General features: G+C 28.3%; 1 protein-coding gene across 1 annotated transcript; it reads left to right on the top strand.

The window, feature by feature from the left end:
* The first annotated feature begins 4,030 nt into the window (after positions 1 to 4,030).
* LOC145130949 (protein FAR1-RELATED SEQUENCE 5-like) lies at positions 4,031 to 6,563 on the top strand. The gene is made up of 4 exons (XM_079065695.1): positions 4,031 to 4,695; positions 4,808 to 5,003; positions 5,181 to 5,738; positions 5,943 to 6,563. The coding sequence occupies exons 1-4, from the start codon at positions 4,031 to 4,033 to the stop codon at positions 6,561 to 6,563; spliced, it is 2,040 nt and encodes a 679-aa protein (XP_078921821.1).
* The last annotated feature ends 10,658 nt before the right edge of the window (positions 6,564 to 17,221 follow it).

Genomic DNA, 17,221 nt, shown 5'->3' with positions numbered 1-17,221 from the left:
ACACCCCTTATAGACCAGCTTCGTGAATGAGGCCTACTAACGGTAAGACTGACTGTTTACTTATACATATATAATATTAGACTTTTAATGTCATATATATAGTATAGGGTGTATTTTACACTTTTAAAATACTAGGTGGTTTTATTAACTTTCCAAAACCATAAGGGTGTAATTTGAACTTATTCAAAATACGAGGGTTTTAGAATTTAACATTTCAAAATTAAACTTTTAATCAACTTTTAAATTCCAAAACTTGAGGGCAAGTTTTGAAACTTTTCAAAACAATTAGGTTTTAATCTCACTTTAAAATTTTCAAAATTTAAGACTATTTAAATTAAAATTTTAAATATTAAAACTCTTGATTTAATAATTATCTTGAATTAAACTATTAATTTAAATTATTAAATCATAAGGGATTATCTAGATCATAAAGGATAATTACCAATTAAACAATTAATTTATCCTAATCCTTTTAATCCCTCTAAATTTCGAAAATCATGGGATAGGATAATTCAAAATCTTTAATTACCATATATAACCATTAAAGGATAATTACAAGATATGGGGTAATCCAAATACCTAAAATTTAGGATCTTATCTTGGGGAGGAGGCTAATTTCGAAAATCATGGGGTTTTACAAACCCTAGATTTCGAAATCTTGAGGCTCAAGGAAAGGATTTGAAAACCCTTTCAAAATTTCGCAAATTAGGGTATAGAAACCCTAATCTCGAAATCTCTAGCCTCCTAGGGTTTATTGGCTATAAACCCTAGTATGTCAAGTTCATACATTTGAATAAAGCTAATTGAAAACAAAAACGAATGGCTCTGATACCACTGATGGGTTTTATACAAACAATCCTATGTGTGCATGCAACCCTAGAGTTGGATCTATGTTTTCACTATTAGTTATACAACTTTATGAACACAAAAAGAAACCTGGCATGCTAGTACTATTTTCGAAATCCACATAGAAGAATAGAATACATACCTTTTGTTGTTATATAGTAATAACAACTAGTTCCTTGAATTTCCTTAGCTCTTGAAAGCAAGTACCACAAGTGTAGTACCTCTAATGGCTCACAAACACACTAGGTGAAAGGATGAATATGGGAGAGATGAGAGAAGGGTATCTTGCCCTAAAATTCGTCCCTTTTAGGGTTTCCCAAGGCTTGGACGAATTCTAGTGCCTTAGGGTGCTATTTATACTAGAGGCTAGCTAGGGTTTCAAGGTGGAAACCCTAATCACTTAGCTTAGGGCCTAAGCAAGTCCATGGACTCCTTTCCTTAAGCCCTTGGACGAAAACTCCTAGATCCTTCTAGGATTTTCGTTCAAGCCTTAATAAAGGTGATCCAATAGCCCAAAGTCTCAACTATCAAATAATTACAAAACAGCCCCTGTACTTTTAATTAGTTCCTTTAATCCCAAAATTAATTCCTAATTAATTTCTGATTAAATACTAATTAATAATATGATTCCAAATTAATATATTATTCATATAATATAATAAATAAATCATATTTATGCCCTAATCAACCTCTCTCCTTAACTGTCATCCTGTCTAGTCACCCGTGTGAAGGCAACCCAAAAGGACCATGCTCACAATCGGGTCAAGTACATACCAAAATAGTTATGGACTTAGACACTAATCCAACATTTGCTTTGTCTTGTGCCAAGCTATTACTAAATTCATATATAGCATTTGAGATTCCCATGGACTCAAGATGCATTTTTACATCTATCATCCATGGCACATAGTTTTTCCCACTAACTTCAAGTGCTGCAAACTCGAGCTTTGAAATGCTGGATATATTGTAACTTGATTAAGATAAATGTGATTTCCACTTGTTAAATAACATTGATTATAGCTTTCGTGCTGATAACGTGTTATAAATTAAGCGTAATTAATGTAACTTTAAACCAAACCAAACTAGTAAACTTTGATAAGAACTTTAATTGAGAAGAAAGAATATTTAGATAGAATATGAAAGTTATATCTCTTATAACTTTTTGGTGTATCTCATTTTTTACAATGGAGGGTTATTTATACTACAAATTTTACTAACATATAATTGTAACTAGTTAGAAATGTTGACAAATTTACCATGCACCAATTATTGTGTCATCTACCAATTATTTACAACACCACCAATTATTTACAACATATATATATATATATATATATATATATATATATATATATATATATATATATATATATATATATATATATATATAAATGCGTACGCGTGAAGCAACGACGTTACAGAGCTCTTTTGGCAAATAGTTTTTTGACGGAAAAATAATTATTAGATTTTATTATTAGTTATTATGTAATAAAAAAATTATCACTTTTAATTAAAATATTTATGTTTAGAACTTATATTTATATTGTCTGTTTAAACATTTAATGTAAATTAATTATTATCGATGTCTAGTTTGAGAAATGTTAATTAATTTATATAAGTAAATTTATTATTTTAAAATTGTCATTTTTCTCCAAATTTAATTTTTAATAACCTTTCTTAATTCAAGTCTTCAAAATTTTGGCAAGTATTAATGATTTTGTTATGCATAATTAATTTGTACAAAAAACTTTATATCATATATACCTCTTAAAATTCAAGATATGACTAATATATATATATATATATATATATATATATATATATATATATATATATATATATATATATATATAGAGAGAGAGAGAGAGAGAGAGAGGTAAGTTCAATTGAGAAAATAAAAAAGGTTGAGAATGAGTGAATCATTCTCAGCCAATCACTTATCTAACATGTTCAAATTAAAAAAAATGCGCATGTCCATTTTTATTAAGGGTATCTTTGTAAATTAGCAACTTTTTTACATAGAACTTACCTGTTCGTTGTTATCAGTTTCCAATTTGATGATATATTTAGCTCGTTTGAATCGGATATGAGGAATTCATTATCAAGATTCTTTTCTTTATATAACTCGTTAGCAATTATACGTATTCATTCCATTAATCGTGAAGTTTCGCATCTGTGTTTCAGTTTTCTACTTCGTATTCAGTTTCCGATTTGATCAGGTATGTATATCGTTTGAATCGGATAGATCGGAGTTCATTATCAAGATTATTTCTTTTTATCATTTGTTTGGAATTACGCTTATTATCTTCGCTTTGGAGTTGTTTCATCGGAGTTCATTATCAAGATTATCAAGTTTCGAATATGTATTGGAGTTATTTCATCGGATTTTTGTTAAGTAGTTTGAGATATTTATTTCAAATCGGAGCTGATTTAATTTTTAATCGGATATATCGTTGTAGTTTTTACGCTCTGAACTGAGAGAGATTGCTTAATTACATCATCTGATCGTATATGATTTAAGTTTCTTTCAGATATTTTGTACGTTGAGGTGAGATATATTCGAAATTAACCAGGTTTTCATCTTTACGACTTTTTTTGTGAGATATATTCGATATTAAGATTGTTTTTGTTTATTTATATATATCATTTGGTGTATTATGTCGAATTCTAGTGTTATTGATGGTGATTTGTATTCTTCTCTGAGTGAGAGTGAAGAAGAAGATGTTGAGAACTCATTTTTTGAAGGTATCAGTTATTGAATTATTTTGTTGTTTTTAATTTTGTTGATTATCATTTATTTACATATGAATATGTTAATATGAATAAATTGTTGTCTTATTCATATATGAATAAACGTGTGATAATTGTAATTTCGAATTTATTATTTTTTTCGTTTTATTCATATATGAATAAGTTATGTTTTATTTTATATATTTTGAATCCTCGTGAATTTTATGTATTCATATATGAATGTTTTTTGTTTTATTTACATGAGTTTCATGTATTCATATATATTATTGTTTTATTCATGCATTATTATTTTAGGTGGTGAATCTTCAAGTTCAGTACATGATGCGCAATATTGTGATGATATAATTGGAGAACATGTCTATAAGCCAGATGTACCTGTTCAACTTATTCCATTTAAGGGTTTATCTTCAAATCATTAAAGTTGGCTATCAAAATGTATTCTGAGTATGCTGAAATTGGTGGTTTTGATGTTAGACTGAGCACACAGTCAAGGTTTGATAACAAGATTATAAAGAAGAAACATGTTATATGTAATCGTGGTGGTAAACAGAAAAAGAAATCTTGTGACACATTAGGTACAAGTGGTATTAGGAGGAAACGAAATTCAAATTCAAGAGCTATTGGTTGTCAAGCAAAGATTATATTTGAATATGTGTATGGAACTCCAGATTATAAAGTTTTTCAGTTTGATGAACTTCACAACCATCCACTTGAGAAGAGAAGCGATTTAAAAAAAGCGAGACAAATGTCATATTCAGAAAAAGAGTTTATTGTGCGTGCTTCCACATCAAAAATAGTTCCGACTATGGCTCATAAGTTGAGGGCAAGTCTGAGAGGTGGGTATGAGCTTGTAAAGCCCAAAGTAGTTGACTATAAAAATTTAAGGAGAGATATCAATAGGGTTATTGGTTATAAAGATGCCCAAATGATAGTAAACACAATGAATGACCGTCGATCTCACTATCCAAATTACTCATTTGAGTTTAATTGTCAAGATGATGTTTTGGACTGTATGTTTTGGGCTGATGAAATGGAGAAGGCATATTATGCTGAATTTGGTGATGTTATCTGGTTTGATGCGACTTTCCGAACAAACAAGTAAGTTATTGTATCTACTTTTGTTTATAGCTTATTCATATATGAATATTTTTATATTCACTTATTAATACATCAAAAATTAACTTTAATGAACATTTTTTTTGTGTGTTAGGTATCGAATGGTTTTTGTTCCGTTTACTGCTATTGACCATCATAAAAAATCGGTTACTGTTGGATCTGGGTTGCTAAGCAATGAAAGCATTGAGTCTTACTCTTGGTTGCTTAAAGCACTTCTTAAAACTCATGGGAAAGAACCAACACTTGTTTTAACCGATCAAGATGATGCAATAAAACAAGCTGTTGAAAATGTGTTTCGTAATTCAAAGCACCGATTATGTATGTGGCATATAATGAAAAAGTAGAAAAAAGGTATTATTTTAATATATTTCAAATATATTACTTATTAGTATATTCATTTATCAATATTGATTGTTATTTTACTTATTATTATTTATTCATTTATGAATATTTTTGTTTTTATACAGATATCAGATGATTTATTTACGAACACAGACTTTAGAAAAATGTTTTCGAAGCTTGTTTGGGACATTAATATGAAACCTGATGTTTTTGAGGTGAAGTGGGGTTTGCTTACGAAGGAATTCAATCTTGAAGACATAAGATGGTTTAAAGACATGTTTACAATACGTGATTCATGGATGCTTGGATATTTTAGTGATATTCTAATGTGTGGTTTGATGAAGACTACATCGAGGTCAGAGAGTATGAATTCATTCTTTAATACATACTCAGAAAGTGGGAACTTACTTTTGAATTTCATGATGAATCACGACACTGCCATTCAAAAGCAAATGAATACTCAACGAGAGCTTGATAAGGCATCATATAAAATGCAAATACCTCGAGAAATAGAATTGCAAGCATCAAAGGTTTATACAAGTACATTATTTTTTGAGGTGCAAAAAGAAATATATAAAGCATGTTTTTTCTGTACATACTCATATGTTGGTACTGAAGATGGTTGGGAAGTTTACATTGTGCAGCACAACAACAGTAAAAGTGATTTTAAAAATGAATTTAAGGTAATTTTACTAGTTTTTTTATGGAAAATGTAATAATATTCATATATGAATATGAGAATATTCATATATAAATATCAATATTCATATATGAATATCAATATTCATATATTCATATATGAATATTATATGAATATATTAATATATGAGTGTTGATATGAGTATTCTTATATGAATGTAAATGTGTAAATTTTGTTTTTGTATCAGGTTGAAATAAAAGCTGAAGACAAAGAAATAAATTGTAGTTGTGAACATTTTAAGCGTATGGGTGTTTTATGCAGACATGCTTTTACAATAATGATGAGATGTGGTGTTAAAGAAATTCCTGAAAGGTACATTTTAAAAAGATGGAGAAAGGATGTGATATCAAGAAATTATCGTTTTAGTTCTGTTCAATCCGATTCAGGTGATTGTGAGAATGTAAAGCTAGTCAATGATTCATATTATAGTTTTGAATCATGTTTGGATATTGTAAGAGATGACAAAAAGAGATTGACTTTGTTTGCTGAGAAACAACAAATGTTGTTGAAGGAATTTGAGAGTGATTATATTTCTCCTGGATTGAAAAGCAAGACAGATGGTGAAGTCATATGCAAGCTTTTGGGTGTTACTATTCCTATTCCAGAAGAGATTAATATTCATGTTCCTGAAGTTCAAAGCAATAAAGGTTCTGGAATCAAGAAAAGAATTCCAAGTGCAGGTGAAGTAGCATATGAAAATTCTAAAAAAGAACATAGAATGTGTTCAGGATGTGGAAAACGAGTTCCACACAATTTACGTACTTGTCCAGAAAGAGTTGGAGCTGCTAAATCAGCAAAAGATAGTTAGGGATTTTTTAGTTTTTTTTTTAATTTTTTTTATGTTTTTTGGTTTTATTCATTTATGAATATATGCAGATAAAAACAATAAACAATAATATTCATGTATGAATAATACACATTTATACTGATATGGTAAATTGATATGTTGATATTTGTTTTTTAAATTACTATAAAATAAGTTATATTGATATTATAAATTATTCATAAATGAATACAAATATGTGAAATTTGTTATACTAATAAATAAGTAATATTCATATCTGAACTTTTTTATGTTAATATCTGAACTTTGTTATACTAACATATTACTTTGAACTTATTCATAAATGAATATATCATATTCGTATTCATTTATGAATACATAAAAATAAACTTTGAAAATATTTGAATATAAAAAAATGACATAAATAAGCAAACTTGTTTCTACTAATAAGTTAGTTATATTCATATCTGAAATTTGTTATATTCATATATGAACTTTGTTATACTGACATATTACTCCTAATTTAATCATAAATGAATATATTATATTCGTATTCATTTATGAATAAACATAAATAAACTTTGAAAATATTTAAATATAAAAAACTGATAGAAATAAGCGAAGTTGTTTCTATTACATAATCATTCAACACAAGATAATAAAAGCTGTTCATAAGCATTTCACAAAATATTAAAACAAACATTTAACAAACCATCTAAAATTTGTTTCGCATAATCGTCTTACATGTACTTCAAATCCATTCATCTTCAACACAAACTGTTCTATAACATCACACTTCATCACAAACAATCATCAATATTCTTTTAACCTTTTTTGAATTGTTTGCATAGCCTTGTATGCATGATCAGTACGCACTTTGAATTCAACTTTTTGATATTTTTCAGCAAGATCCAACACCTTAGCCTTCAACATGTTAATTTCAGAAGTTAGCATTATGTGTGCATACCTTTGCCTGAGCTTCTCTAAAGTAGTTTGTTGAATTGCACTTTCTTTATGAAGACCCGGTTTCCACTTTGAGAGTGGTTGTCCCATATAGGTCTCCATATGTCTCATTGCAAAGATTCCACAATCAACTTTGTTTTTAACTATTCTCCATGTCATTTCAAGTCTTTGGGGTTTGATACTTTCTTTTGAGATTGCATTTGCTCTTGGATGGTTTATTTCTTTAAAGTATCTCACAAACAAATTTTTCTGATCATTAAATAAAATAAAAGTTAGATATGTAATAAATTTGGTCTTTTATGCTGTTGTGAATTGGGTACATACCAAAGGTTTCAATATTACTCCGTATTTCCCTTCATAATCCCCCTCAACTGCACTGTTGTCTAGAATTTCAATTGATGGTTTCTTTAAGTTGAAGACAATCACAAAAATGTGAGCACCTCTAACAACTGGAAAGAATACATGTTTTTATGTATATAATGGTAAGTAGTTTGTTGATAAAATATATATAAAAAACAACTTTAATTAACATACCATGTCAATATCTTTTATGTTCAAGATTTTTTTGTACCCATTGGTACTGTCATGAAAGTTCTCCTTGAATTTTTCATACTTTCTTTCATCGGACAATATTGAAGTTAGATAAGCAGTTTGTAACCAATATAATCATATGTGAATTTCAGTTGAATATATATAATTATATTAAAGAATACATCATATTTTGTATAATCATATGTGAATTTCAGTTGTAAAAAAATATAATATTCATAAATGAATACATCATATTGGTGTATTCATTTATTAATAAGGAAGGAATTAAGGTTAGAACATAAACTTACAGAAACTCCAACTTTCAAGAAGAGTCTGTATGGTGAATTTCCAAAATCCCTTTCCAGTTCTTGGTGGTTAAGTAAATCAGACCAAGTGTCTAAAACTTCTCCAAAAATCTTTGTGTTTGCATATAGACTTTCCATAACTGCTCTTTCTGTTATCTGACCATATTTTGTCTGGACAACCACATCTCTGCAAATATATAATCAAAATGTCATAGATTATTATCTATATAATAACCATATACGAATGTATATAAAATAAAGTTACTTATGATGTATTGCCTTGTAAGTTGAACAACCATTCACATACAATACTCTCCTGATGTGTCAGTGTGGGTTTTGTGTCTGTTATTCTGCATTTGAAAGGTGATTTGAAAGCATCAACAAGCTTCTTCTCTCTTGGTTGATCCAGATCATGCTTTGATGGTCCTACTTCAGTAGGAATTGATACAGAGATTGGATTTGGATTAACAACATTTTTCTTTGCTAATCTGATAACAACCTTCTGATGGTCGTCTTTGATTTGTTTCTTTGTAAGTGGTTTTTTTGGTGAAGATTCATTAGATTTTTTACTTGAAGTTTGATCTGAATCTTGACTGAGACCTAGACTAAAGCTTGGATGAGTATCTGCATGCCAGGAGATTTATCATATAAATAGTTGTAAGTTAATTATAATATTTGAGTTTAGATTTTGAAATGTTTATCCAAATTGTTACCTCCTTTATTTCCTTTTGTCTTGTCAGCTTTTTCTCCTTTCTTGTTTTCATTTTCTGACTTTTTCTTTCCTGAAAGAAAAAGAACTTTGATTAAGTAATTCATATGTGAATAAGTAATGTATTCATTTATGAATAAGTAATGCATATCATTATTTATGAATAAGAAATATTAAAATTTTATATTTTTGTATATTGCGTTATTTATTTGTGAATAATAAAACTTATTATATTCATTTATTAGTGATTCAACTATTTACCTTTATCTTCTGCATTTCCTTTCTCAGTTTCTGTATGTTTATCTTCACCTCCATCTTTCGTGTTCTTAGCTTCTGTTCCTCCTTTATTTCTATCTTCAGAGTTTTCCTTGCCAGAAACATATACATCATATATGAATACTTTTTATTTTTTATTCATTTATATAGTGTATTATTCACTTATGAATAAACAATGTTATTAAAAAAATAATATAAATATTGTAATATATTTTAAATCATTCATTTACCTGTATCATCTCCCTTTGTTTTTTCAACTTTTGTTCCTTGTTCATGTACACCTTCTGATTTTTCCTTTTCTGCAAGAGTATTAGTTTTACCTGTACTCATTGGTGACCCTGGTCAAAATTTAATAAACAAAATTGTTATTGTGTATTAATATTTTTATATATTATTTTAAAATAAAAGTATGACAAAATTTACCTATATCAATATTATCCAAAATAGTTTTCATTTCAGGGTGATTCCAGATTTCATCTTCTTGACTATTTAAACTTGAAATTCCAATTCCAAGGACATTGTCCACAATGTTGTCAACAACTTTATCCAACAAATTTTCATTTTCAGTTTCTTCATGATTATTTGTTTCTTCATTATCATCAGTTTTTTTCTCTTCATCATTGTCATTTTGATTGTTGTTTCCATCTTTCTCTTTTACTTCAGTTTCACCTTCTTTTTTATTATTATCTCCATCATTCTTTATTCTTTCATTCTCTGCTTCATTTGAATCAAGCAAATAATCTTCTTCTGGTTGACTTCCATCATCATCATTGTCTTCTTCACCATTTCCCTCTTTATCTTCATTTTCTTTTTGATCATTTGTTTTTTGACCGATTATTGGTGTCAAATTGATTCCTTCAAATCCAGTTTGATTACTTGGAAATTCAAAAATAGTTGTGCCTTCTGTTTTTTCTTCACCAATTATATTTGTCATCTTTTCTTCCAAAATCCTAAAACTTTCATTTTCAGGGAACTTTGTTACCGCATCATTGAGCTTTGAATTCAGCTTTTCCTTCATCCTCTCGAAACTATTAAGCATTTTAGATATTTTTGATTCATATGCCTATGTAATAAAAAGAAGTATGATTAGAATTTAATGTAATCATATATTATTAACATGTTCAAACTAATTACCTCAACAAAATGATCTTCATCTTTATCAGAATCACTGTCTTCGAGATCTGTATCTCCTTCATCTTGTTCATTAACAAATTCTTCGTTTAATTCTCCAAGTCCAAATCTACATTTTTCTTGTTCAAATGTCTCTCGATATCTAATCTTCTCTGAACTCCAATAACAAATTGTTGGACGTTTACATGTTACTGTTAAAGCTTCTGAGTGGATGTTATCAGCATAGAACAACTGTACATAAATGATAACTAATTGATATTCATATATGAACAAGTAATATTATTTTGTACTTATTCATATATGAATAAGTAATGTAAAGCATTACGTGTGAACAAACATATTTTTCTTATTCATATATGAATATTTGCTATTAGTTTATGAATAATCAATATTATTAAAAATTGAGTATAAACATTATAATAACTTACCACCAAGAAAGCTGAAGGTCCAACAAAGAAGCTGGTATCTGAGTATGGTATGTATGAGTTTTTTGTTCTGACAAGACAGTCCAAAACATAGCTGCACCAGTCTATGTTGCTGATATATGTTTCTCTTGAAATATAACTCAAGGGAAACAGGTTGCATCTTCCCATTGATGTTGACTCGCAAAACGTGTTGACAAAAAGAACTAAGAAGTTCAATTTGAAATTGAAATCAGCTTGTGTGGTAGAAACAATAACATTTTTGATTGCACTCAGTCGGATGATTGACTCTTTTTTAAATTGTTGCTTCCATTCATCATAACTTGTATCATCCTTAGGCCATTGATCCAGTTGTGTAAGTTTGGTTCCACCAATTGGTATGCCCAACATGTCATGAACAGACTCTGCTGTTACTTTCAGTTCCTTTCCTTCAATATCTATCACCATTCTCTCATAATCAAATTTTTGAAGAACATAAAATCCCAGCTTCAGTGGTATATCTGTGATTTTCATTTTTAACAAAGCTCCAAAACCCATAGATCTTACAGATTCTTTTTGTTCTTTGCTCATCCCAAGGATTATAGATAGTAATGCCTCTGGTGAACATCTGTTTTTCATTGAGTAAAATTCTTTTACCATTGGTTTTTTTTTGTCTTTTTTGATTGGTGACTCCTTTTTTTTTTGCCTTCTTCGATGGATGACTACTTTCAAAATCAGAGTTTGAATCTTGTAGTTGTTGTTTTTCAGGAGTTTTCCTTTTTGATAGACTTATTCTGCTTTGATGCTTTATTTTCTTTGGTACTTTTGTTTCTTTTTTATATGGGAAATGAAAACATATAATATTTGAATAAGTTACTGATATATGAATATGATATATGCTCGTTGATTTATTAATATTTATTTATTACAAAAATATAACTAATATATACAATTTTATTCATATATGAATATATTAGATATATGAATATGATATATGCTCGTTGATTTATTAATATTTATTTATTACAAAAATATAACTAATATATACAATTTTATTCATATATGAATATATTAGATATGATAGGAATTTTGTACCTTTCGCATTTTTCCTCTTCAAATCTGTTTCTATCATAGTTGTGGGGTCTTTATCAGAAATACAAATCTTCTTACCTTCATGAAAGAGTGAGTAGAAGATAAATAATTTTGAAATACATTTTACAAATAAAATATATTATATTCATAAATGAATATAGAATATTCATTTATAAGATATGATACGTATTTTATACCTTTTTTATTTTTATACATTGATCGTGTTTCTCTCATTGTTGGTGAATCTTTATCGGAAATGTTAGTCTTCTTACCTTCATTCAATAGTGAGTAGAAGATAAATGAGTTTGATATTCACAAATGAATATCTGAATAAAACATATATATTCATTTTCTTTTTCACATATGAATATGTATTTATATTCATATGTGAATAGAAGATATATAAGTCATTTTTGTTGTATTCATATTTGAATAATGTATATATGACAGCAAATTATGTTCTATTCATATGTGAATATAACATACATATTCACAAATGAATATTTGAATAAAACATATATATTCATGTTTTTTATTCACAGATGAATATGTATGTTATATTCATATGTGAATAGAACATATATAAGTCATTTTTCTTGTATTCATATTTGAATAATGTATGTATGACAAGAAATTATGTTCTATTCATTGTGAATATAACATACATATTCACAAATAAATATTTGAATAAAACATATATATTCATGTTTTTTATTCACATATGAATATGTATGTTATATTCATATGTGAATAGAAGATATATAAGTCATTTTTGTTGTATTCAGATTTGAATAATGTATGTATGACAGCAAATTATGTTCTATTATTTGAATATAACATACATATTCACAAATGAATATTTGAATAAAACATATATATTCATATTTTTATTCACATATGAATATGTATATTATATTGATATGTGAATGGAAGATATATAAGTTATTTTTGCTGTATTCATATTTGAATAATGTATGTATGGCAGCAAGTTATGTTCTATTCATATGTGAATATAACATACATATTCACGAATGAATATTTGAATAAAACATATGTATTCATATTTTTTTATTCTCATATGAATATGTTTTGTTATATTCATATGTGAATAGAACATATATAAGTCATTCTTGTTGTATTCACATTTGAATAATGTATGTATGGCAGCAAGTTATGTTCTATTCATATATGAATATAACATAGATATTCACGAATGAATATTTGAATAAAACATATGTATTCATATTTTTTTATTCTCATATGAATATGTTTTGTTATATTCATATGTGAATAGAACATATATAAGTCATTCTTGTTGTATTCATATTTGAATAATGTATGTATGACAACAAGTTATGTTCTATTCATATATGAATATAACATACGTATTCACATTTGAATATTAGTTTTGCTTGTGTTCAGAAGTAAACAAAACATATTTTATTTACCTTTTTGATTTGTTCTTGTTTTTCGTTTATATGTATTATTCACTGTTGGTGTTGTTTCTGTAAGGGTAAGTAGTTAATATTAGGAAAACATAAGCGAAATGTGAAGTAACATTTGTATTTTGACAGAATAGTTTTGAATAAAGATGAAAAATGAAGAGATGATGTAAAATCATTTATATATCAACTAATAATGGATGATTCTTACAAAAAATTCAAGTAAATAAAGTAATAACGAAGGATGGTTACGAGAATGAACGAGTATCATAAAAAATTGAAGTAAACAACCTTTTTTGAAGAATGAACAGTGTGAAAACAATGTTTTTAGATCTAAATCAACTAATAATTATCGAAGATTACGAGAAATTTCAAGTAATCAAGTGATAATTCTAGAAATGATTCGAAATCGTTAAAAACTCGAGAAAAAACGCCGATGGTTACCTTTCATTGTCAAGAGTGAGGAAATGGTCTCGTTCATGTTTTCATCGGAAGACATTTTTCTTCGTTTATGTTATTCGATGCTTCTGCAAATGGTTTTCTTCATATCGATTCTTCTGCAAATGATTTTCGTGTTATGGTGTATCGAAGAGGGAAATGGTGCTTTTCTGTCGAGATTTGACGTGTTATCAAATTACTCAAGTGCCCTGACGGTTTAATGTTTTTGTATTATTTACAAATTTGCCACCGCTAATTAATGTATTTGGATTATTTACAAGTTTGTCACCGTGCGTTTTTTAAGCTCATTAAATGATTGGCTGAGAATGGTTCCCTCATTCTCAACTTGTTTTTCTCAATTGTACCCTCCTCTCTCTCTCTCTCTCTCTCTATATATATATATATATATATATATATATATATATATATATATATATATAGGGCTAGGTTATTTTGTTTCTTACATTTATTATGTGCTAAAATGCACCAATAGGAATTTAGTAAATTAAATAATTATTTAATTAAATAAATATAGATATTAAATGATTTCCATAATTATATGTATATTAAATGATATCCATAATTATAATTCTCTTTTTATGAAAACTAATTAAATCTGTCATTAATGTCAGCAATAACATTCTTTCAGGATAAATTTGCATCTAGGTTTTTATATATGAGTTCGTATTTTGTTTCAGGACTCACTCACTTAAAATACAATAAAGTTGCATGGAATATGAAGAACTCATTCTGCTGGAATACACTATCATTTTCTAGATATGAATTCATTCTGAAAGAATATTATTGTTGACATTAATGACGAATTTAATTAGTTTCCAAAAAAATGAATTATAAGTATAAATAGCATTTAATATACATATAATTAATACTAAATTCTTATTGGTGCATTTTAGCACACAATAGATGTGAAAAACATTTGAACATAACTATATATATATATATATATATATATATATATATATATATATATATATATATATATATATATATATATATATATATATATATATATATATATATATATGAGCAAGAATGAGGGGGACAACGATGATGATGCGTCCTAGTAGTTTTATGTTTAAATTTGTATTCCGTAGATGTTGTGTAACAAATAACTTTAACATATATTATGAATTTTATACTAGTTTATACGTTTTCATATTATCTGTTGTTTTATGCATTTACTGCAAATTTTCTATATTTTCTAGGTGTTTTTATGCATTTTTCATTTTGATATAAAAAATAGCAGCAGTGGCGATAGTAATAGGAGGATGACACTAAGCAATATGGGTGAAACAGTTAGATGCGACAAAACAATATATGCGAAAATATTAGGGGTAAGTGGCGACATATTAGCAGGGACTTGGTAGTAATAGCACCAACAACATTAACGACCACACTTAGTAACAATAACTGAGCAATAGCGACAAATAATTAGCGGCAACTATGTCGTCTATAGGCAATAACGACGATATATTAGCGGCCACGCACATCGCCCATATTACGTACCCTTAAATCTTGTAGTGCACAACAAGACTAAAGTCAAAACTGAAAAGAATATATAGCTAGTTTCTGTTCTAGATTTTTTAGATCTTTTCAAAAACATGTTATTTGTTCTATTCAATTCAAATTGCTTTACTTTTATTATCTTAGGATTCTAAAATGGTGTTATATTTTTTAAATTAAAAACATTCGGTTTAGGGTTTGATTTGTAATTTGTATCCAAACCAATACCAAATTGGTTATTTAGATCAGTTTGACTTTTGTTTAAGCAATTTTATTTATAGATCTTGATACTTGACTCAACTATGTTACGCAGTTACGTCACACTCAAAAGGAACTCAAAAGAGCTTGATTATACTATTTCACCATAGCCGGACTTTAGCTTTAGAATACGAAAACTGAAAACATGAATAACTAATATTGGTTATATATATATATATATATATATATATATATATATATATATATATATATATATATATATATATATATATATATATATATATATAGAAAAGTACATACGTTGGATAGACACTTTGTTGTAGTTAACTAATTAACATGCACGCATTTATACTATAGACCCAAATGAAATCCACTTGGAACCCTTAGACTTCCACTTGTTACATATGAGATGTAAAAACTCGTACGTGTTGTCCGACCGATGGCTATTCAACTTCATGCACCACCTATTACAACAACCTCTCCAGGTGTACGTGTGCACCCGCATGCATGCACCAATATAAATACCCAACAAACACCACAACCACCAAGTCACTCAACCATTTCACATTAATGGCAAAGCTCATAGCACTCGCCTTCACGACCCTTGTAGCCTTTGCTTCCGCCCACAGCAGCACCATCGCCGAGGAGGGAAGCTGAGTCTCAGTCTCAAAGCAGCAGTGCAGCCAACAGCTCCAGGGACAAAGATTCAACCAGTGCCTAAGTTACATCATCAGCACCAAGCAGGATCAAAAGTGGTGAGTCGATATATTAGCGGTTTTTTGATTTTGAGCAATTATATATTAATTAAGTCAAAAATTGAAAAAATTAACTATATTATATTTGTTATCTAGCATCTATATTTAGGAAATACATGAACACCCAACGAAAAATATTTAGTAACTAAAAGCTCTTTTATTTAAAAAAATTGACAACACAATAATATATATTGTTACCAAATTGTGTTGATAACTGTTATTTGGTTTGAGGGGGCATGCAGGTGCTGTACTCCAGATGACTTTCCCATCTGTTTTATATGCGATGATGATGGTCAACCGGGACAGGGCCTGGGTCTGGAACAATGCTGCAACCAACTTCTAAAAGTTGAGGAAGAATGCCAGTGCGAGGCCATGAAGGAGGTGTACAGCCAAGCCCATAAACAACAGCAACAATGGAGCCAACAACAAGAAGGTGGAAAGCCACATCCGAAGACCCAAGACTTGCAGCAGATTGTTCAAAATCTGCGCAACCAATGCAAACTACAAGTGAAGCAATGCCGAATCCCAACTCCCATGTTCTAAGGGAGAGAGGTTTATTATCTTATCGAGGAATAAATGTCTGGCATTCGCATCTCTAGTCTAGCTTTATGGCTTTGAGATGGGAGTATTTCTTTAAATCATAATAAATAGGTAGATGGAGAGATATCATGTGCATCTATGAAAAATTTCATATGTAATCAATCGATGCTTTCAGCAGCTTGATTATAAATAAATAAAATGATGGCTGTCTTTTTTTTTTTTTTTTTCACGGAAAGATACGGGAACAATTACAACAAAGTTAATACATTAATATTGGGGTTAAATATTAAAAAAAATGTTTTATACAGGATAAATCGATTTGATCATCTTAACTAATGAGAAAGTTAAAATTAGCC

Source organism: Lactuca virosa, chromosome 8 (assembly GCF_052849685.1).
Source record: "Lactuca virosa cultivar CGN04683 chromosome 8, Lactuca_virosa_CGN04683_v6, whole genome shotgun sequence".
NCBI lineage: Eukaryota > Viridiplantae > Streptophyta > Magnoliopsida > Asterales > Asteraceae > Lactuca > Lactuca virosa.
The sequence above is the reverse complement of the archived record's forward strand: the minus strand, read 5'-3'. Positions and strand labels throughout refer to the sequence as shown.

Bases quoted from the DNA above. Each gene is read 5' to 3' on its own strand.
- LOC145130949 (XM_079065695.1), top strand. From the start codon at position 4,031: ATGTATTCTGAGTATGCTGAAATTGGTGGTTTTGATGTTAGACTGAGC. The intron at 5,004-5,180 runs GTGTTTCGTAAT...GTTTTTATACAG, and splicing joins TAAAACAAGCTGTTGAAAAT to ATATCAGATGATTTATTTAC. The intron at 5,739-5,942 runs GTAATTTTACTA...TTTTTGTATCAG, and splicing joins ATTTTAAAAATGAATTTAAG to GTTGAAATAAAAGCTGAAGA.